General features: G+C 40.5%; 1 protein-coding gene across 4 annotated transcripts in view; it reads right to left on the reverse strand.

Annotated features, from left to right (window-relative positions):
* The window catches only part of Kif16b (kinesin family member 16B), a 272,919-nt gene that overhangs the window by 134,630 nt on the left and 115,464 nt on the right, over window positions 1–22,825 (reverse strand). For all 4 annotated transcript variants that reach the window (XM_029474203.1, XM_021150816.2, XM_029474202.1 and 1 more), the window contains exons 13-15: window positions 9,266–9,385; window positions 8,377–8,428; window positions 6,565–6,702 (exon numbers count right to left, since the gene is read on the reverse strand). In XM_029474203.1, coding sequence (XP_029330063.1) covers window positions 6,565–6,702; window positions 8,377–8,428; window positions 9,266–9,385 — 310 coding nt within the window. The remainder of the gene's footprint in view (window positions 1–6,564; window positions 6,703–8,376; window positions 8,429–9,265; window positions 9,386–22,825) is intronic.

Below are 22,825 nucleotides of genomic sequence, written 5' to 3' on the forward strand. Positions count from 1 at the left end.
AGCAGCAGACTTTCCAACTGTAAAGACAGACAGACATCTGTGGATTCCAAAGCTCTGCAAATTCCAACTGGTAGACAGGAAGAGATCCTTGACAAGACCCACTGTGAAGCCATCTTAGGCAAAGTGAAGCTGAAGATGATGAAAAGATCAGAAAGTCTAAAATTTAGTTGTGGTGGGTGAAAAAAGAAAGGAAGGAGTAGAGATAGGTAAACAGCTACTTTTCTATCAAAGTCAGGGAGCCAAGAGTCTGATTTCAGCATAACAAGTTTAGTCAGCTGCTCTCATGCAGAAGCACACATCATAAATACTTCTACATGTAAAGACCTGCATCACTGGGGCCGCATCCCCAGATCTTTTACAGCATAGGGTTTAGGAATCTGTGTATCTAGTAAGCCAGGTAATGCTGAGGGCACTGGTCTGGGACATACCCAAAGAACCATTCTCTTTAAAGATAGCTCAGGCTTTGACATCCAAAAATCTGTTAAACTGGCCCATATATAAGACCTATGTTCAATTTCCAGGTCTCTCACCCAAGGAAGGCATCTGAAGAGTACTCAGGTCAGTACGGCGCGGGGGGTGGGCACAGGGATCAGACAATGGTATCTTAAGCTCTTTGTATCATATACAGGTCCTTGGCCTTAGCTGGATCCTGTGGCTCAACCCTCAAACATCTATTTTCCTTTTCGATTCCACTAAAATTCCCTTTAATTTGTCACTGAACAACCCACAGCAGCCCTCCAGCAGATGAAAATTTTATCAAAGGCTCCTCAGCTCCACTCTGCAGACAATCACCTGTTCCCTCTTTCAGAGTACTTGAATAGATGCAAATATATTTTGGCACTCAAGCATATCACATTCAAATGCACCTAAGTGTGAATTTCCAAGATGCAGTTTCTGTAGCACTTCTAAAATGAGATGAATGTTCAATGGATCTGACAGACCAGCAAGAAGACCAAAGGTGTCCACTGATACAAATGTAAAAATTAATTACATTTAACAGTGACCAGTTTTAAGAATACATAGTATAGCAGAAAAAATTAAAATAACAATATTTCCTGATTACAACATGCTTTATTGTTGTGCCACTTCTTTCTTATTTATTTATTTATTTTTTATTAGATATTTTCTTTATATACATTTCAAATGCTATCCCAAAAGTTCCCTATACCCTCCCTCCACCCTGCTCTGCTACCCCGCTTCTTGGCCCTGGCATTCCCCTGTACTGGGGCATATGCAGTTTGCAATACCAAGGGGCCTCTATTCCCAGTGATGGCTGACTAGGCCATCTTCTGCTACATATGCAGCTAGAAACACGATTTCTGCGGGTACTGGTTAGTTCATACTGTTGTTCCACCTATAGGATTGCAGACCCCTTCAGCTCCTTGGGTACTTTCTCTAGCTCCTTCATTGGGGGGCCTGTGTTCCATTCAATAGATGACTGTGAGCATCCACTTCTGTATTTACCAGGCACTGTATTGTGCCATTTCTTATTAAACATGTGGTGCCTGGGGTCAGAGGACTTAGGTGTTTAGACCAAGAAAAGCTGTGGTCTATGGATAAGACATCATGTTCACATTTGTAATTTCTTCTTTCCATAAATACACTTTATGGAGTTCACATAGGAGCCTGAGAGTCAGGGGACCGGAGCTCTGGGTACACATTAAGAGAAGAGTATGTTTAGATATGAAGACGAAGAGAAAGGTATCTTATATCATGTATTAGATAATACACAGTTCATGCTCACAGTTCTAGCAAATGCTCTTCATGTTAATGACAATACTAACTAATGAAAATCTTTCCTATTTGTGTGTGTGTGTGTGTGTGTGTGTGTGTGTGTTGAGGGGGCACACTATAGGAGAAACAACAGTTTACTGACACAAGTTGAAAAGAAGAAAAGGAGTAAACACTCCTGCCCCTAATGGCGACAACCTGCTAAATTTAAACAAATCTATTAGTTGGCATTCACATGTGTTAAGTGATTTAGATAAGAAAGTTGTAATTACTTCTTGTGCTTTTTTTAATAGCACAGCCTAGCACATCTCCAAATGAAAGTAATGTACCAATGAAGAGACAGCTGAATACCAAATTTCAGCACTAAGGTGGGAACTGATGATGTAAAGGGAGGGTGCCACGAGTGGCACAGGGTGAGCCTGAGGGGAAGGCACGGAAGGTAATGTGGTCAGATGTCACGGGGATGTGGGCTGACACCCACCTGTGTTTTCTGTCCTAGATCCCTTTCATTCTAAAAGCAGGGAACTTTTACAAAACTATTTCTTTTGTTATGTCCCTCATAGATCCAACTGATAGTTTACATATGAGGTCAGTTCTGGAACTAAGAAACAATGGACCAGGAAGAATGGTAAACCAGAAACCACTACAGCAAGCCAGAGACTGAACTTCTGACCACACATGTAGGAAACCAAAGTAGCCTGGACTTCATGGTCTTCAGGGATATGGTCAGAACCTATGCCTAGCTTGGAAAGCCACAAAGATTTAACAGCATATACAAGTCAAGGTTTGACAGAGCGAAAGCATGAATGATAATGAGGGATAATGAATGGTCCGCTATCATTTTCTTTTCAATGTTCTGTGCTAATACAGCAGCTGTCCAGCTATTCCAAGACCCGTCTCCAAGAAGCTTGGTTGCCAAGAGTTAATTCAAAGCACTTGCCTTTGCAAAAATTACCTAAGCAGGATGCGCAGAAGTGCTCTATAGAACTGCTTTTAAAAGCTGCCTCCTGGGCAAAAGCCAAGACAGGATCTAGTACAAAAAATAATGTTGTATTTAGTCCTGCTCGCCATTTATTGTAATTTTAATGAAATCCATTCTTGGTTTAACCTTAATATAGGCTTTTTAACAGTTAAACCTATATTGAGCTAGCTTAAGATCTTCATACACAAATGCTGAGCCAGGCCTCCTTCCTCTCCTGCAGTGAGGATGATCTGGAAGGAGGAATGCTGAGTCCTCTACACTTCTTTTTACTTTTACTACACATATTCACACACCTCCAATTCATCACATCACTTTGTAATTTGAAAACATGTTCCAGTTTTCATTTTAACAATCTTCAAATATCAAGCAAACCAAAGGAGAGAATTTTAATCCTTAATTATGAAAGACAGAAGCTGTTTTATCTTGGATAAGATTTATAGAATATACACTAATGAAAGAAAGGCATGCTTTAAAAAAAAAAGATTTGTCACCTTGTTCCTATGATGTAATGCCTTGCTCTCAATGCCATCTAGCACTCTCCTGGACTGACACTTGTTAATGGCATTTCTACTCTGTGCACAACACTCTAGAAGCAGTTCAGCAGCTCAGCAGAATGCCAGAAGAACTCAAGCCCACCATATCAGAACATCATGGTACCATGATAATAAGAGAATTTTTGAGATATTTGATCAAGTAAGAGATATTTGATCTCACTGAGAACCCAAAGATTGTGTTGTTTACTGGAAAAACTGTTTCAAGTTGTGGTATGGCTCATCCTAAACACATCTTTAATCCCTTGGCTGGAATACAGACACACCCTTAGTACACACCTTTAATCGAGAACAGTGAAGATAAAGTTAATTTATGGAAGGAAGCACCCATGTTTGATAGTGACTTCTAATTGTGGGGCAGACAAAGTGACTAATTAGAGAAAGATCTGACAGAATGACTCAGAGATAGGATAAACCCAACTCGGCAGGAGAGAGGATGGGAAGAAGAGGTGACTTAATACTGAGAGCAGTGCAGAGAGAGGAGGCAGTTCTACCGGCACAGTTATAGAGTAACAGGTTGCAGAGAGAAAACACACTAGACACAGGTGAAGACAGAATGAGCCAGCAAATGAAAAGGAGCCCAGAATATATGAACATACTGTGAAAGTTAGTATGAAGCCAAGCAGAGCAATTCAGTCAGAGAGAGAAGACATTGAGTCAGTCAGCTTGGAGAGGAGTTTGAAAAAGAACAGCTGAGTCAAATCAGCCAGCCAGAGTTCAGAAAGAACAAAAAGAGTGAGCTAATTCAGAAATAAGTCTCAGAGGCTGAAAATAAGGTCTATATAAGATTTTAGGGAGGCAGTAAGCTTCATAGATGGCAATTATGGCGCACGCCTTTAATCCCAGCACTTGGGAGGCAGAGACAGGTGGATTTCTGAGTTCGAAGCCAGCCTGGTCTACAGAGTGAGTTCCAGACAGCCAGGGCTACATAGAGAAACCTTTTCTCAAAAAAAAAAAAAAAATACACACACACACACACATACATATACACACACACACACTTTTACACTGCAGGGAAAGACAAGTCCTACAATCAGCCTCCAATGTCAATTTAGTTCTATGGCTCTCTTAGCAAAAGCCACATTTGGGATAGACAAGAAGAACAAAAGCTTAGTTCTTAATCTGACCCAAACCAGGCATATTTTAAACTGAGTTATGCAGTTAGGTAGGGGAAGTGAATAGGCAAGTAAGCAAATATGTCCAAGTAAGTAAGTACATAAATAGCTCATGTAAGGCATTTATTAACATTTATTATTCAATCCACAAAAGAACTAGAGGCATAATTACAGCTATGTAAAGAATTTCTGAAAGCTCAATAAACTAGCAAACCTCTCATGGGCAGCAGAGAGGAGAGCAGGCTCACCCAGAATTAAATGTCAATTTCTAGGCAGAGCTCACACTGAATAGTACTCTTAAGAACTGGACAGTTCCAGGAAAGTACAAGGTGAGTTTAGAATATCTTGCCTCAGAAAATAAGCCAATGTTTGCAATGTCAAGCCAAAAGACATAGAAGCCACCTTGAAGGAATTCACACTGGCCAAATCGGAGACAATTTGAACATCCAAAATAAATAATAGCCAAACAGAGCAGATACTAAATATGTTGCCAAACAATGTGACTTTCCTCAAGTAAATACATGAAGATACAAACGGCAAGAAGAAAAAGCTTTTCCTTACACTAAAATTCAATTGACAAATGCAAAAGAAATGATAAGAAAATTATCTTTTGCAACCAACAGAATAATAACTCAGCAAAATTTTAAAAAATAGTTTCCAAAACAGTGAATCAAGCTGTGACAATGGACACTGGTAATCAGAGTAGCATCCCTACACATTTTTCTAGAACAAAGCCAGGGGAGAAGTAACTTCACAGAAGAAAAAGCATAGGCAGGTCCACCTTTACCAAGGAACCAAAGTGAGCACCCCCAGCAGTGGACAGATAGTAATCTAGGGTGGGATAGGAGAAAAATACAGCAGTGTCAGAAATGCATGATATTGAGAGTTTACATCACTCAGTGGTAGAGCCTTTGCCTAGTGTGCACAATGTCTGACCTCAGCACTGCCTGCAAACAAAGAAACTGCATGATATCAGCCTGGTTAATGAAAAAGATCAGAGAAATCCTACATTTAAGTAGAGGGACATACTACAATATATTTGACACGCTCTTTTCAATGTTTTAAGAGTCCAAGAAAGAACAAGGATATAGTCCAGACTGAAAAGCTAGAGATGTGGCCAACCATGCCATGCACATTCAATGCTAGACCTACAAGAGCTGGCAGCCAAACCTGCATGGGGTCTGAGGCTAACCATTAGTTTTCTAATTGAATAGCTGTACTGAAGATGTTTGAAGAGTCTCACAGGTGGAGGGAATATATACCAATGTACTCAGAGAATATTGGACACTGTCATTAATCTGAACCCCAAATCTCTCCCAGAAGCCACGTGCTGAGTGCTATCTCCTGAGTTTGTGGCAGTTGGGACCTTTAAGATGTAGAGTCTCCCCCAAAAAAAACCAAAAACAAACAAACAAACAAAAAAAAAAACGCCGGTCGTGGTGGCGCACGCCTTTAATCCCAGCACTCAGGAGGCAGAGGCAGGTGGATTTCTGAGTTCGAGGCCAGCCTGGTCTACAAAGTGAGTGCTAGGACAGCTAGGGCTACACAGAGAAACCCTGTCTCAAAAAAACAAACAAACAAACAAACAAAAAAACAAAAACAAAGATGTAGAGTCTCCTAAAAGGTCTTCAGAGAGTTCTGGTGCACGTCGCTCTTCCCTTTTGTTTCCTGGCCATGAGGTAAAGAGTTTAGTTCACCACAGGCTCAAAGCCAAGGGGACAAACCTTCTTTTCTCTTAACAACTTAGTTTCAGAGAAAAAAGTAGGCTGGCATGTAATAGTTACTTTAACATGGCTCTATGATTAAGTTCTGCAAGAATTTTTATACCTTTTTTTACAATACTACAGCTGTTTTGCATATAAATGTAACTATTTATTAGAAGGACATAAACATTATAAATAAAAGTATTAAAGGAAATCACTGTATTAAATTTTTACTTGTAAAAGGTACTCTTTAACTTTAAAAATCCTCTAATGGTTAATCATTGTAACAATTGTAAATATTCATAAAAATGTGATATTTAATTCAGCAGACAGTGGGCATTATAAAGGCTTTCCAGCAAGACAGGAGACATGATGAACAGTCTTTACCCTCTAGGTCCCTATTCTGTAAAACACACATGCTTCACAGGTCTAGCTTGCTTTCTCCATATACACGAAGATCTCTGAAAAGCAGAACCAGATACCTTGATTTAGCTGTGTGGCATCCACAATCTGAACACCATTCACAGAGCACTGGGACCCACTCAGGGGTATCAGAGTCACTGTTCCCCCAGCGTTCTCAAAGACACAATGCTCACTCTCCAAGTCAAGGCCATGAAGGACTAGGAGAGAAAAACAAAGGAGAAAGTTAGGCTCCACTTTAGTGTATGCTATGATGATTCCCAACTACTTATTCCATTTTGAGCACACCTTTTATTTTCCATAGAAGTGCTGTAACATATCTTCTAAGTATGAAAATTCTAATCTGTGAGTCTGTAACATCAAGTGGCAGAGACAAAGGACCACTGATGGGCACCTCAAAGAATCTGACTATCTGCCTGTAACAAAGTAAGCTCTGGCATGACAGCTTATTCTTCCCAAAGGACAACACAGCTGACTAACTTGTTTAACAGAAAACCTCTTCTCAACACTGACAAACTTGCACCAGCCACAGGGAGACACAAAAAATGAAAGTATCTGCAGGCTTACGACCCATGAGCACCTCTGCACTTACAGATAATGCTTGCCAGAAACAGAAAACAGAGGCATGGCATGGCCCCCAGGAGGTCTTAAGACAGTAGTTCTCAACCTGTGGGTTGTAATCCCTTTGGAAAACACAGATAATTACATTGCTATTCATAACAGTGGTAATATTAGTTATGAAGCAGCAACATAAATAATTTTATGGTTGGGGTTTACCACAATGTCAGAAACAATGAAAGGTCACTGCATTAGGAAGGTTGAGCACCACTGTCCCAGGAGCTTGAAGAGGCTTTGCTGGGGTGCCCACTGCCACAGCCTATGCAGACTCTGAGACCAAGAAAGCAGCCAGTCACTGATGGTTATCAGACTATGTATGACCATCTTGTCAATAGCAGATGTGAATGCCTCTCGAACAAACCAGTTTCTTAGGAAGAGCTCTCCCATTCTCTGCAGGACAGCAACAATGGATGTCTCTGGTCAGCAACCAGAGACACTTACTAACTACCCTCATTTATGGCTACCCCCATAGCCAAATGTGTAATTCAAACAAGGGGCTTGATGCCAAAAGAGACTTAAAAGTACTTGAGTCTGAAAGCTTCTGGAATTGTTTTTGGCTCTCCTCATTTCTAGTACTACTAAATGTACACGGAAACATTCAACAAGTGGCTCATTAGCATATACTTGATAGAAACAGGTTCCTCACCAGGAACTCTAAACTTATCTTGAAATGGTGTAATTCTTCCCCCAATCAGCACTGTGCCCCTCTACACACAGACACCGACTCACACCACATTCTCCACCTACAGACCTTTCTAAGGGATGCTCAGAACACTGTGCAGGCTGCCATCTGCTCAGGCTGACCTGCTGGCAATCTGTATGCCTTGTGAAGAGTGTAGAACACCCAGAAGCCATGACTTCTGATGGGTCCCTGGCATGTGGTCTCATCCTTTGTCATCACCTTTGTGTAGAGAACTCTCCATATCCTACATTTTGAAGGACCTGGGATCCTTTATCAGTGTCTGCTGGCTGATTTCCACCAATCACAGTGGCAAATACAGAGTGACTGGTGGAGAGTGATTTATATAACTTTACTAGCAAGGTAGAGAATGTACATGGCGTAGCAGAAAGAAGTCATACTTTAATTTTGTTCACTCGATTACCCATCCTTGTTATTCAGCTGGGTTGTAGTCAAAATTATATACACATATACTGAGCATTCAACACTTTCTCTTATATCAGCATCAGTCAGGAAAAAGAAGACTTTTCATTATCTATAGTTATAAAAACTGCTGAGAGATCATTGATAGTCTTACCAATATCTTGCTCTGTTGAAGCATCTTCTCTGCCGACATAAGTCTGACCCTCCTGAGAAGGAAATTCAATAATATTTGTTAGTGAGTGTGGAGGCCAACCTGCTGCATCACTTCTCATTCTATCTTGATGCATCCATCCTGCTGTGCAACAGAATGAGCAAGGGCTCAGTGCACAGGGCCTCAGTGAGCTTAGGGTACTGAACACTCAGGTGACATCTTCTGTGGTCTGCTAAGTACCAGCACCACTGCAAAGGCAAAGTGCTCAGAAAGTGAAAGCTCTATAGTCAGATCCGGGCAGCCATTTCAAGGGTGACTCAGATCAGTGGACAAGGGCTTCCTGTGTCCAAAGATGCATGACATGAGCGGCCACAAAACTCAAGACAGCATAATGTCATTCTGAGTCATAGGGCACCAGAGAAAAGCCATTGAAATTGAGGTCACAGAAGCAACCCTTGATAACTGACAGGAACTCTGACCTCTAGAACAGTGAGAACTGTACAGAATCAAGGCTGACTAAAAGGAAAGTACCATATAATAATTACCAGGAGGAACCAGCAAGTGTGCACATAGCAAGTCCCAGTTCTGGGTTCTTGTTCCTTCCTCAGTTTTTCTACCTTTTTCCCTTCTTATCTTCCTTTTTATGATTCCACAGAAAAGAAGCCAAAATGGATGACTCATCATTTAACTTCAGAACTCTATATACACAGGAACTTCAAATACCACTGAATCTCAATGAACTGTAGAAAATCCCCAAAGGCTCAAGGGTTTGTTGTATATTCTTTCATTTAATAGTGGCATTCATGGCCATAAAGTATTATAATAACCCTCGCTAGAATCTAAGGGGAAATCTGGAGACAAAATGAGAATGTTCCACGTAATCAGTTTCTACCTTCAAGTGATACAAGATGATTCCAGTGCTCAGAAGATCATCATCAATGCCAATCAGGTGCGGCAGCTCCGAGTCCAGCACCACACCAATGCCCTCTTTCCTGAGGGCTAGGGTTTGCTCCTGAAATAAGGAGGAGAGAGAAGAAATAGATTATTTGGGGGAAAGACAACTTCATACTAGGTGTTTTTAGATGTTTAGATTTTATTTCCTATTTAAAAAAAAAAAAAACAGAAAGAAAAATGGACTTTAAAACCTGGCAGGCAGTAGACAAAATGAACTTGGAACATATAAAATGTTCAACCTAAAATGAATTAAACTCTTAGCTTGATATATATAACCTTTTCAAAGTCAATCTCAAGGCCCATCTTCCTTAGCAAGGACGTTACAATCACCCTTCATAAAGTAACCTTTCTCCCTTCTTCAGATCGTGCACTTTCTTAATAGCTAGAAGTCTCTTTAATTGCCAATCCTTCTCTCTGGTCAGCAGAACATATTGAGCACGCTTCTGAGATAGCAGTTCCCTCACTTAGTTCTGAATCTCTGCATCAGAGATACCCTCCATACCCTATATCAGCTTCCCACATACTACACCACTAACAGGTCTTCCCACTCCATCCATGGGGGGGGCGGGCAGTTTAAATGGGAAATACCCACCACAGTCTTATAGTCGAATTTAAACATTTGATCCCCAGTTAGTGCCTCTGTTTTGGAAGGTTTGAGTAGTACAGCCTTGCTGGAGGAAGTATGTCACTGAGACCAGGCTCCTATCACTTCTAATTTGATCTCTTCTTCCTGCTTGCCATGGAAGGTGTGAGCTCTCAGCTTCCTGCCATCATGGAAGCCCTGTGCTGTCATATCTCCTCACTATGATCGACTCTTACACCTCTGAATTTTAAGTCAAAATAAACCCTTCCCTCTACAAGCCGTCTTGGTCATGGTGTTTTATCCAGCAACAGAAAAGTAACTACATGAACCACAACTCCCTCAGTCTGGCAGAGCCCTGAGAGAGATACACCTACCCCAAACTTCCCTGCACTTCCCAAATTCCTCCCTGCCACTCTTTTGAAACCACTTTATGGAGGCTGTCAATCTTGGACTCTACTCACACTCTCTCCCTGAATAATAAGTCTCACCCTGACTTACCTTTCATTCACATATTGAGAACTCTTCAGTTAAAATTGATAGGACATACCTCTCAAATTCATACTTATATCTGCCTAGCTCAGTATCTTTAGAGAAATAACAGATTGCTAGCTCAAACTTAACACATTAAAAAACAAACAAAAAGCCTTCAAACCTGTAGACTATCCACCCCATATTGGCAAACGCCAATCTCCCTTAATATTACTCAGACAAAAACTGACAACAATGCATCACTCCTGTCTTTCTCTACATTCTATAGTGTGGAGTCTACCATCAAAATACACTCTAAGTCACTACTCAAACACTTGCACTATTTTAGCCAACCCTAAGTCATCCTTACCTTTCGCCTGCATTCCTCCAACAACCCAAACCATCACTTATATTCATACTTCAGTAGCCAGAGAGATTTCAGAGCAGGTAATGCTGTTCAGAGATTTTAAAGCCCTCTACTGTTGCTGAGTGACAAATGCTTTACAAGTACAGCTGGGTCTCATCTGTTCCTACCCTACACTAATTTCTTGCCACTGCCTCCTGTAATTCCCAAACTTGCTGGCCAGCTCAACTGTAGGGCTTCATCACTGATGGTGCTTCTATTTTAGGAGCTACAGCATTATCTGCCATTGCTCTGGTGCCATTTAGTCTGGCAAACAACAAACTACCTAACATGTCTAAGCCAAGATTCTGAACCTCTTAAGCAGTGTTAAGGCAAAACTCAAATATTGAACTCAAAGGAGTCCCTGATAAGTTCAGGGACAGGGCATGAAGAGTGGGGAGTCCCTAGGAACTTCCTTCCTTAGACATTTAGCTTTCAAATGCACACTTGGAGACTGGAAGTCACATAAGAGGATTATAGAATGAAGGGACCCAGAAACATGGGTATTAAAAAAAAAAGGACATATAAAAATCACCACTTGGAAGAAAGCAATTTAATTTAACAACCATTAAATAGATACGCAGAGAAATGACCAACACATAAGTTAAGATTCTAGAAAAAGAAATGAAGCATATCATTGTTCTTCAATTACTCCGCCTATCAACCTAGCTCTCATTCCACGGCTGGGAAGCTCAGGCTTTGAGGTCGGGAGATTCAGTAACCTTGATTTATGATGCTTTTGCAAATCATGGCTGAAATGAGCACTCTACACAGAACAAGCCCTATTTCTACCTCTTGAGTTGGTAGGATCTATGACTTTCCTTCTGATGATGGAATTTCAACCCAAGTGAGATACATGATTTTTTAAGATATATATTATAGAGGAGAATTTAATCACTAAGTTCCACCTATAAAATAATGTCCTGCAGAAAAGTCTGGTCTCTGAAGCAGGCGATAGTGTTGCACAAAGGAATGAGGTTCCAAGGGAATGAACTGGTGCTGCCATAGACAGGAAAAGGGAAGTGACTTCTAAGTCCAGAGACATACATGTTATCCTTTTTTTTTTTTTAAGATTTATTTAGTATATGTAAGTACACTGTAGCTGTCTTCAGACACTCCAGAAGAGGGAGTCAGATCTCATTACGGATGGTTGTGAGCCACCATGTGGTTGCTGGGATTTGAACTCTGGACCTTCGGAAGAGCAGTCAGGTGCTCTTACCCACTGAGCCATCTCACCAGCCCACATGTTATCTTTTTACAAAACCATGATCGTGAATCATATGGGGGTAGGGGAGAAAAGAGAAGAGAGAAGAGAGAAAAGAGAAAGGAGAAGAGAGAAAAGAGAAAAGAGAAGGGGACTTTTAAAAAATCCTAACAGCTCTGACTTAAACTAGAAAAATCATTTTGGATTACATCCAAGTTCACTGTACTATTCTTTACAGAAAAACGAAATCACTTTTTTTCTTACTTATAGTAAGTTTTATAGACTTTGAAAGGTATTGGAAATTCACAACTTTGGAGCTGTTAGATCAAAAGCATTATTTGTTTCTACTCAACACACACACGCACACACACACACACACACACACACACACACAAAGCCGGCACCCAGCAAAGTTTTCCAGGACTAGGAGTGGGGCAGATGAATTTTTGATTAATGCTGCCCTAAAGCTCCATGACATTCAAGCTGTATTCGACTACATGATATTATAAAAGTGTCACCTCATAAAACTGAAAATGAGGGTTTAAATCATTGCTCAAGTGAAAAAGTAATTTCAGACAAAAATATCTATCACATATAAAATATTTATTGAGTGGCATCTACTGTTATACATAATTTATGAAACACCTCTTGGATAAGACAGAATGCTTAACATAGTGGGGCTGGCTCCCTCCCATAACTCCTGGCACAATGGGCCTCAAAGAAAGAAGCAAAATATGTAGAGTTGCAGATAGCATATAGGGAAAAAAGCTTCTGGTCCATCGCGTGTAGTTGCATGAAAAGGGAACCTCAGAGTAATTAGACTTGTCAAAACAGCATCAGGTCATTTCAAACAAAGTGTTTCTTACATTTACAAAAAAATAAAAAATAAAAACTCAGCTCAACACGTGTTACCTCAACCTCTTGACACCTATCCAGGTGAAATATTTACAATGTAAACTACCACATGTTCAGTGCTGAACATGAGACAGACACACCTCAGCCACATCCTGTGGACTGCAGGAATGAGGTAGAAAGTTAAAAGCAGGGTTTCTTAAATTCAGAGAAAACTCCATGAGTATACTGTGTGCTTTGTAGGAGGGGCTTGTAGCCACCATCCAATATCACAGTGAAGAGGACTCAGCTTTTTAAATCATGTCTTTATCCTTAGTTTCTCACATTGAGTCAGGTAAAACCCAGCAATTTCCTTGAATAATTGAGTAAGGTAAAACTAATAGAAAGTTATACTGGACTAGGAGTCTAAGTCAATGGCAGAGGAAACACTTAGGAGTCATGAGCTCTTGGCTCACACAGAGTCTGCTAAGAGGGAATAGCCATGCCAGACTCACCTTAAATCATGCAGTGGCCACTGGTTATGTAGTACTGTAGGGAATGATTTTGAAGTGTTCCCCCACCCACTCCCCCCCCCCCCCCCAAAAAAAAAAAAAACAATGAAAAATAAATGCCAGAATTTTTGGTCTTATATATTTTACCTACTAGTGACACTGTATAGCTCTGACTCATAGAAAGTACAGCTAACTTCTGCAACCCAGAGCACAAACATGACCAGATAGGAACATGAGGGGACCTATAGCACATACCTAATGTGGGTGGGAAGGGGAAAAAAAAAATCTAACAGACGGTAAGACTTCTATAAAAATAAAAGCCTGGAGCAGAGGTTATCTGTCAATTTGAAAAACTGCATACAATTTAATCTAGCAGATGGAAAAGAAATTGAAGTATTTGTTATCTTTCAATAAAATGCATCTTTATTCTAAGAAATATTTAATAAAATATCCTGTTAAGTTGAGAAAAGACATTATGGGACCAGCTGAGCTGGCTCATCTTCACTATTAACTTGACTAGATTTAGAACTACCATGGAAATGCATCAAGGTGCCTCTATAAAAAGGTTTCCATGAAGGTTTAATTGACCCATTCTTGAATGTGGAAGGCATCATCATCCCATGGACTGGGGTCTTAGACAAATATAAAGAAATCAAGCTGAGCACAGCATCCACTGTTCTCTGCCTCCTGATTATGGGTGCAATGTGACTGGCTGTCCTGTCACTGTGACTTCTCCTCCATGACTTCCTACCATGCAGACCATACCCCAAACTGTGAGACAAAAACCAACCCTCCCATTTCTAAGTTGCCTTTGTCAAAGATTTTGTCACAGAAGGGGACAAGTGACTAATGTCCCTGGTCCACTATGGACATGATTTCATCCACGTTTTGGTGAAAAGACACCTCCTGTTTGGAATTGTGTCCCTCCTTCCTGACAGCTGAATGACAACAGCAGTGGCACTTTGTGGCAGCAAGGTGGACTTCACTTCCTTTCCTATGAGACACTAAAGACAGGACGCCACTGTCTCCAGGAACTGAATCTCTACTGAAACAATTGAGACAGTTTGACTTTTAGTCCATGGCACACAAGTTGGTTTCCAGCTTACATGTTTAAAAAAAAATCCTATTATCCTTAAAATTCAATAGTGTGATTAGGACAGACCTGAACTGAAGAGTCTATCTTCCTAGTACGTGATGCATTATCCCAATCTGCAGACTCAGTTTTTCCATTTTATGAAAATTGCCCTGTCTTACTTTCTGTCCTTTATTGCATCTACTGTCTACCTACTCGGGGAGCAGCAACTAGCCCAACATTGTACTGTCTCTGCCCTCCTCTTCTAGCTTCCAGCCATGTTAATATCCAGATCATTTCATCTGTGTTCACTCACATTATCCGACATTTACTCTACTAACTTGATTTTCAATGCATCTATTATTTTCCTTGAGGTTTCTAATTTTATTTATTAGTTCTGCAATGATGTCGTCTTAGACCTCAAGATCATTCTTTAGTCTACAATCTCTTTTTCATCTCCTCTGCTTTTTATTATCATTTTGCTTTGTTTAAAGAGTTCCTGCTTCTCATTAGCCTGTTCCATGGAGTAAAAGAACTGTAAAGCTCCCCATTCTTGGCCTAACATATGTTTTCACCTAGATAAGGACCATTTTGTCTTTAGCGGGCTTTCTGATTCATATTCATTCTTTCTTCCCCCTCCCCCTGCTTTTTACATAACTGTCCTATTTCTTCCTTCACTAGAAATTCTTTATTCTCAACACAAGATTCCTGTTGCATCATATCTGGTCAGAAGACTGAGTGGTCTGTACTGTTAACCATTTTTTCTCTAACTAGAAGCAATGAGAAGAGAGAAAGAGAGAGAAGGCCTTGTAGAAGGTACCTCAGACACTCTGAGCTCTACCCTCTCCTATATTAATTGTCCTCTATGGAGCGCCTTCCTTCTGCTTGGGAGGACCAATTCCAAGCTGAAGGGAGGCAGCAGTCCGGCTTCCTGACCTTTCACCAGGACTTCCAGCATCAGCTGTTTTCACTTCTTCCCAGTCATCACCATCAGTACTGCTATCACTCTTCAACAACAGAAACGAACTGCCTTGCTTCTCTTTTTTTCTTCTTTTTTTCAGCTTTTTTCTAATTAATTAATTTATTTTTTTACACTCCATATTCTGTTCCCCACCCCAATCCACTCTCCAACTGTTCCACACCCCTTACCTCCTCCCCACCCCACTGTCTCCCCACCCCCTACCCCACCTGACCTCTAAACTCCCTGGGGCCTCCAGTCTCTTGAGGGTTAGGTGCATCATCTCTGAATGAACACAGACCTGGAAGTCCTCTACTGTATGTGTGTTGAGGGTCTCATATCAGCTGGTGTATGTTGCCTGTTCGCTGGAGAGTGTGTGCTGGTGGTGGTGGTGGTGGTGGTATGTGTGTGTCTGGGGGGTGGGAGAATGGTATGTGTGTGTGTTGTGTGGTGTGTGTGTGTGTGTGTGTGGCTTGTGTGTGTTAAAGTTCCTTCTAATATGTGCCAGTCATCTCAGTAAGATATTTCTTATTAAAAAGCTAACTTACCATTTTGACTATTAACTGTTCTCTAATAATTTATATTTTTATAATCTACAAATGCTAAATAGGCACTGTCACAAGAGAAAATGACCTAAGATCCAGAAAGATGTTCAAAGTGGCTATAACCCAGAATCCATCATTTCTTGAGTACTTTTTCAAATGGTTGCCAAAATTATCAAGAAGTAATCAAACTGTCAGCTGCCCCAGCTACGTGCAGTGTACACAAAACGTGTGGAAGCCATGAGGAAAGGGAGAAGAAATGCCCTGGCCACATGCTTCAGGCGCTGCACTTAGTGCTCATCTTTCCAAAGAGAAGAACGCAGTGAACAAGAACACTTGTTGGCATATGCCCTGTACGTGCCATGCTGACTGCACAAGGAAGACGACATTTGCATCATAATCAGATGAAGGTGGGAGGGAAATTTAAGACTGGGAATGTATTAAGATTAGCCTCTATCATCAGAATAAGGCTTCAGGGAGGAGGAGGCTCAGGGAGGAAGGCAGAGTAAGAAGTTAACATGTTAACAAAACAGAAAAAGTACTAAGAGCCAACTTACAGATCCTTTCTTTCTTCTCTTACCACCATGCACTAAATTCATATATGGAAGTTAGAACCATCTTCTCAGGGTCCTAAGAAGCCAGATTAAACCCTGAAGTGGCTTTCCTTCCATTCATTGAAAGTGAAATGACATACTTATCTCACTCAATTTATCCAGCATATATACAGTTGCCAACATGCTACCATAGTGTCTACATCCTCGGGGTGGGGCCAATGAACAGCAAAAGGCTGTGCAGTGTGCAGGGGCCAAGGCTGTCCCTTTTTAGTATTGTATTAATTTGCATCCCTTGACATGTACGAGTGTGCATGGATCTCAACACTGCACTGAAAATGGCCAGAATAAGTCAGAAATGGGAAGTGAATCTAGCTAAAATTCTAATAGACAAAAAAAAACCCAACAACTTAACATGTCCACAACTCTGTACCCATCAACTCAAACCTGAGACAGGATTATCACCTATGATGTCAGAGAAATGAAGGGGGAATGCAAAAAGCACTATTTTCTTATGACTTTGAAACAATCCATATGATACTCTGGTCAGGAGGAGCACGTCTGAACATATGGACTCAGCAGGCTCAGCTACCATCTATTCTGTGGAACTACAAAATCTAACTGTCCTAGTAGGATGGGCTGTTGGTCTCTCTACAGTAAGTATTGTTACAAGTGTCCTTCCTTTTACTGAACAGAAACTCTCAGGAGAGTTCCAGTCCCATCATACTCCCCACTGTAGGGACATCATTTAAGCACAAGACCTAAGTGCTGGCATGCAGCTGGAGAAGATACTACATAGGTCCTGTTGATGAAACAGTCCTCTTTGCTGAGCAAATCATCCAGATGCTGGTATTTAAATTATGCAAAATACATAATGCCAATTAAAGAAATTATGTGTGAAAATATGCAAGAGCAAATTTCCTCACATTAATATTTAACTAGACTTTTTAAGTGGAGCAGGATCTTATGATCACAAGTACTTTAGTATATTTGACCTAAATGGAAGCCTAAAATATCCATGAGGATACACAGACAGCTCTACAAGGGTATTTTCTATAAAGCAGACTTTCACATATGGTGGGACAGCTAAATGCAAGGATTATTTTAAGTGGAATGCTGTATTCCAGAAAGCCTCAATCTGACAAGGGCCTTAAACTCTTGTCTTCTAAAGCTGTCCTGCTCTTGTTTCTCAGCCACGGTATATGCCAGGCTTATCTTTGCCTCTCAGCTTTTATTCAAAGGATCATGTCCTCTGGACCCCCAGGAATCCTCCCAGCCTCTTCACAGGCTCCTTCTAAAAAGTTTGCCCGTGCCTATATTGGTACATAAAATCACCTCTAGGGAATGGGACCCTTGGTTCTCCTCCACAGAAATAAATTTGTTTTGTTTTGTTTTTTGTTTTTAATGGAAAAGACAGAACATAACCCCCTTTCCTCTGATAATATAATATTCAATTTGAATGCCAAAACCTAATTAGTCCCATGAACCAAACTGCTCAAATAACTAAGGAGTGGAAGACTGTCAGGAACTCATGGCCGTACAGAAGAGTCTCTACATTCAGGCAAAAACTATGGGGAAATGAAGGCAAGACCCACAAAGAGAGAGAAAGTCAACCCCAAGCCTGTGCACTAACTAAATAGACTGTCCTCTATGAATGGAATACATCAATACTTTCAAGATTGTCACCCAAGTCCAATCGCTCTGAGAGTTCATGTCACCAACATTGCAGCTCAGCTCAACCTCAGAAGACCCTAAGTGGCTGAGAACAAAAGCACATATCTTGGTCACACAAATACGCTCATGGCCAATTGTATTTTCCATAAGTATTACTGGAAGTGATGCACTACACTCAGAAACATAATTAATAAACTGTCAGCAAGATAAACTGCAGTGAATCAAAAGGGCATGCAAACTCAGATTACGCAGGAAAGCGTGTTCCAAAGCCCAAATATCATTTAGAGTGCTGGCTGCACAGTCCTTGGAAGTTTATTAAAATAAGAAACATAATCCATTTTAAAACAAGAAATCATGTTTGAAAGCTTTTGAAAAGGAAGGCACATGTGACTAACATTATAGAACTTGTCAAGGGTATATGGGATGAAAGACAAGGCATAAATTGTGTTTGCTGGTCTGAGCATCAGCAGGAAAGCAGCACAGCTAACACAATATACCTCAAGTGTGTTTCTATCATACATTGCATTTATCATTGCTAATATGAACAGTGCAAGCAAGACACTTTCCTAATAGCTAACCCTCACAAACATGACTAGTGCAGCTAGTCTATAAAAGGAAGCCAATTCCTGTGCCACCACAAAACTCAAAACTCCAGTCATTAAAAAAATATTTACAAGCTGGGTGTGGTGTCCTCACAGCACTCAGGAGGCTGAGGCAGGAGGATCATATGAGCCCAGAGTTCAAGATTTAGCTGGACAATTTATTGAGATGAGACTTCTGTCTCAGACAATCATACAAATGAAACACTTGTTTCTAAGGTTTGATAAACTGGATATTGTGTCATTGTGGAAAGCTGTTTGGTAGTATCATCTAGTTAAATACTATCTATACCATGTGATCCAGCATTTCCACTACAAACCCTATGGTGGGGGAGAGGGGCAACTATAGTCATAGACTATGTCAGGCTCAAGTGCTGAGTATAACTTTTGTTATCAGATGGCTGAAAAAAATCCAAAAAATATAGTTCATGTGTTGTCAAAACTGTATGAAATTGAAATTTTAATGATGTTTTACTAGACTATGTGTTCCATGCTCCTTCATGCACGTGCTCTCTCTGGCTGCCTCTTGTTAAAGAGTTGATCACCTGCAACATGCATAGAAGGGTCTACAGAGATCAACTGCTTACTTTTCAATGGGTTTTTGTTTGTCAACTGCTGCAACTGTACATACAAGAGTCCATGGAAAGATAGGCTCAAAGCAAAACCCAACCAAACCCCTGTAAACTACCCAGATATACATGAGAAGACTAGAATGGGTAAACTTCTGGAATTTGTTTAATGAAATAATAATACATGGTAAGCCCTCCATAACCATTACTTCCACATCTGTACACTCAACTGCAAAGCAGAAACATCCGGGAAAAAAAAAATCAAGAAGTTCAAAAAAGCTGAATTTGCAGAATTTCCCTACACCTAGGCCTCATTTTCTAAAAAGAAAAAAAATAAAGTGGCCCAAGTGTGCCTTTCTAGAGACCCCGTCTCTCCCAGCAACTACTCAGCTGGGCACTGCTTATCGAAAGGCTTACCCACATACTGTGCAGTGAAGCCTTTCAGTGACTATGCTGAAATGACAACTTCCAGTCTAAATATCCCCTACAGAACAGCAGCCCACACAGTAAGCATCTTTATCAAAGGACTTAGCATTCTTATGGTTCGATGTTATGACCAAGGAGGCCTTAGAGCCAGTCACTCACATAGACCACGATTCATGGTATAATATAAACAAAGAACAGCTATAGAAATCACAAACAGAATTTTAATAAAGCAAAGAAGGAAAACGTTTTAACAAAAATTTCAAAAACACCCAAAATAGTCTTGCCATATAGAAATCAGAATTATGGTTATCTCCCAGATAATAACCAGAAATAAGCACTAGGTGGTCAGGATGTTCAGGTTTCATGTGAGAGTGTGCCATCACTTCATTTTTATTTTGGCTACCAGTTATATTCAGTTTACGAGTGACTTAAAATAAGCACGTGATTTTGTAAAGGTTTGTCCTATGTTAATAATTCAAAATCATTTTTTAGCTACAGCAGTGGAAGCAGCTGAAGAGAAAGGAGGACAGTGATCAGGAAGGCGGGGCAGGCTAACAGCAGGATGACAGAGGCCAGGGGAACAAATGCTCAGTGCGGCACCTGGCACATCTGCCTTAGAACCCCACTCACTGCTGCTTCATTCAGCAAGCGCACAGACTTAGGAACAAAATGAGAAGCTGGCTGGCACAGGCAACCTGGCACTGAAGAAAGCAATGCTAAATATTGCTTCAAAACACCACTGGATATGGGCATGCAATGTACATAGGGTTTCTACGATGTTGGTCTCAGGAGACTGAAACACTTAAATGCAGACACTGCCCACATTAGGAGGCAGTGCTTCCACGGTCCACCAAGAGCTGATTCGCCACTCTCAGACATCCTTCACTGTTTACATCAATATGGGGAACAAATGCAGCCACAGCAAACGCACACACTGTTCAACCACTGTGCTATTTAAATCATTGAGTGTTACCCAGTTTCTTAAAAGCTTTTTCCCCAAATGGATGATATATATTTCTTGGCTCTAAAAGGTAGACTTTTGTAACAGCAACTGAAAAAAAAAAATACTCTTTTGGCACATGCTTCACTCGGGATAACATCAGAGAGTGAAGCTCCACATAGTCCCAGGGCAATTACCTCTGTTGATGCAAAGCTATCATCCATAACGCATCCTGTGCAAGCTTGTAAAAGCTAAAAAGCCAAAACACACACAGAAAGAAAACATTGTATTCGTTTCCAGTTGCATGTTCTTGGGTCAGGAGTCTGAAAATGGGCTACAGGTACACTCCACCCAGGGTCTCAGGAGACCACAGAAAAGCATGATCCATGAATTGAGATTCAATGTCCTTTTTCAAGTTGATTCAAGTTTCTGATGGCTCTAGAATTGAAATCCTCCTTATAAAACTGTTTTAGAGGACACCTACAGGTGATAGTCAATGATCCTCACCAAGGTCAACCTCAACCTTCAGATCCACCAGGAGATTCCAAATGCTATGGTAGGCCTGTCATGATGTAGCCTGTCCATGGGCTGGGACCTCTGACTTTCCACTTCCACTAACTTTGGAGGTGGGGGCTGCCACAAGGTGTTTATAGCAAGAGTAGGAACAGGTCAAATCAGGACTCTGTCTGCCACAAATGTTAATATAAATCCATCCATTTAAGGTGTTTCTTGTGTATGTGAATGTACATGTACATGCATGAAGAAGTCCAAGGTCAACATTTGGTGTCTCCATCTTGTCTTTGAGGCAGTGTCTTTCACTGCATCTGGATCTTGTCTAGCTGGATAGACCAGAAACGTCCAGAATTCTCGTGTCTTTGCCATCCAGCACTGGGAATACAGGCGCACATCACCATGCTCAGCTTTTACCTGGCACAGGAACTGAAGTCAGATCCTCATACCTGTGCCACAAGCACTTGCTAGACTGAGGTAGCTCCTAACTGTGGTATTTATAATTGTTGAAGCACCTATAACTTTTTCCTTAACATGTTAAATCTTAAGTTTCATACAACAGTGAGCTAGAACTAAACTACACTTTCCTAGTTTTGACTTCACTCCTACACATTTATCCATCCAGTTATAGTAAACAAACTGCACAAAGAAACACTGAATTAGAGGAGACTAAGCTCACAGTTTCTTCACATCTACTCTATAGATACTCCCTGAAGGAAGCCATGAGGCAGCGTTCTCCGTGCATGGTCCCTCCTACTCCCTCAACTTTCATGTTGAGGCAATCAATATTAAAAATTCTAATTTAAGTAAAGGTTTTGATGAATATAAATATTAGACAAACACAGGGCACTAAGCAGGCACTGACTATAGAAAAATATATATTATGTTCCTTTGTAGAATCTATGCATAAACTTATATATCCATAGAAGACTGTGTACCTAAAAACAATCCAAGTATTAGTCACTGAAAGAAAAAATGTCCTACTACCAAGTTCAATTCCTTTATTCAATTCCTCTGGTTAAGATGGTACCCACAGCTCTCTGCACCATGATAGTGCTTCTCTGCCATTTGGTTAATTTTTTTGACTACTGTGGATGGTCCTAAGATCTAACAACATCAGAAGATGGGTTTTCAAGAAAAAAAGAATGAGTACAGATGACATTTGACCTATGATGGATTTATATCTCATAAAGCCATCTATGTTCAGCCTACCTTAACTCCATTAACTCACAAGCACCCACCTTTAGCAGCACACCCTCATTAGTGGTTTTTCCTCCAGAGACTACTACTGGCTCTAGGTTGTAGTTCATTACTATTTCTGAGCACTGAGATGGTAACGTACATTATAGCTAAGGCAATCAATATAAAAATTCTAATTTAAGTAAAGGTTTTGATGAATATAAACTGTTTCAACTCCATTGTAAAATGAAAAATGGTAGGTACAGCCATCATATGGTCTAACTGACTATATGTTATGAGCATATATACTTATTCATTATTATCTCCACTCCTTCCCAAGCCTAAATAAGTGTGTATGCAATGGCTAATGCTAAAAAACCCAGCACCTTAGAAAGGACCAGGCCTCAGAAATAAATACATGTGTGAACCTATGCATTTATTTATTCATTCTTATGATATACAGACTTACACACACAC

The sequence above is a fragment of the Mus caroli genome, chromosome 2 (genome assembly GCF_900094665.2).
Source record: "Mus caroli chromosome 2, CAROLI_EIJ_v1.1, whole genome shotgun sequence".
NCBI classification, from domain to species: Eukaryota; Metazoa; Chordata; class Mammalia; order Rodentia; family Muridae; genus Mus; species Mus caroli.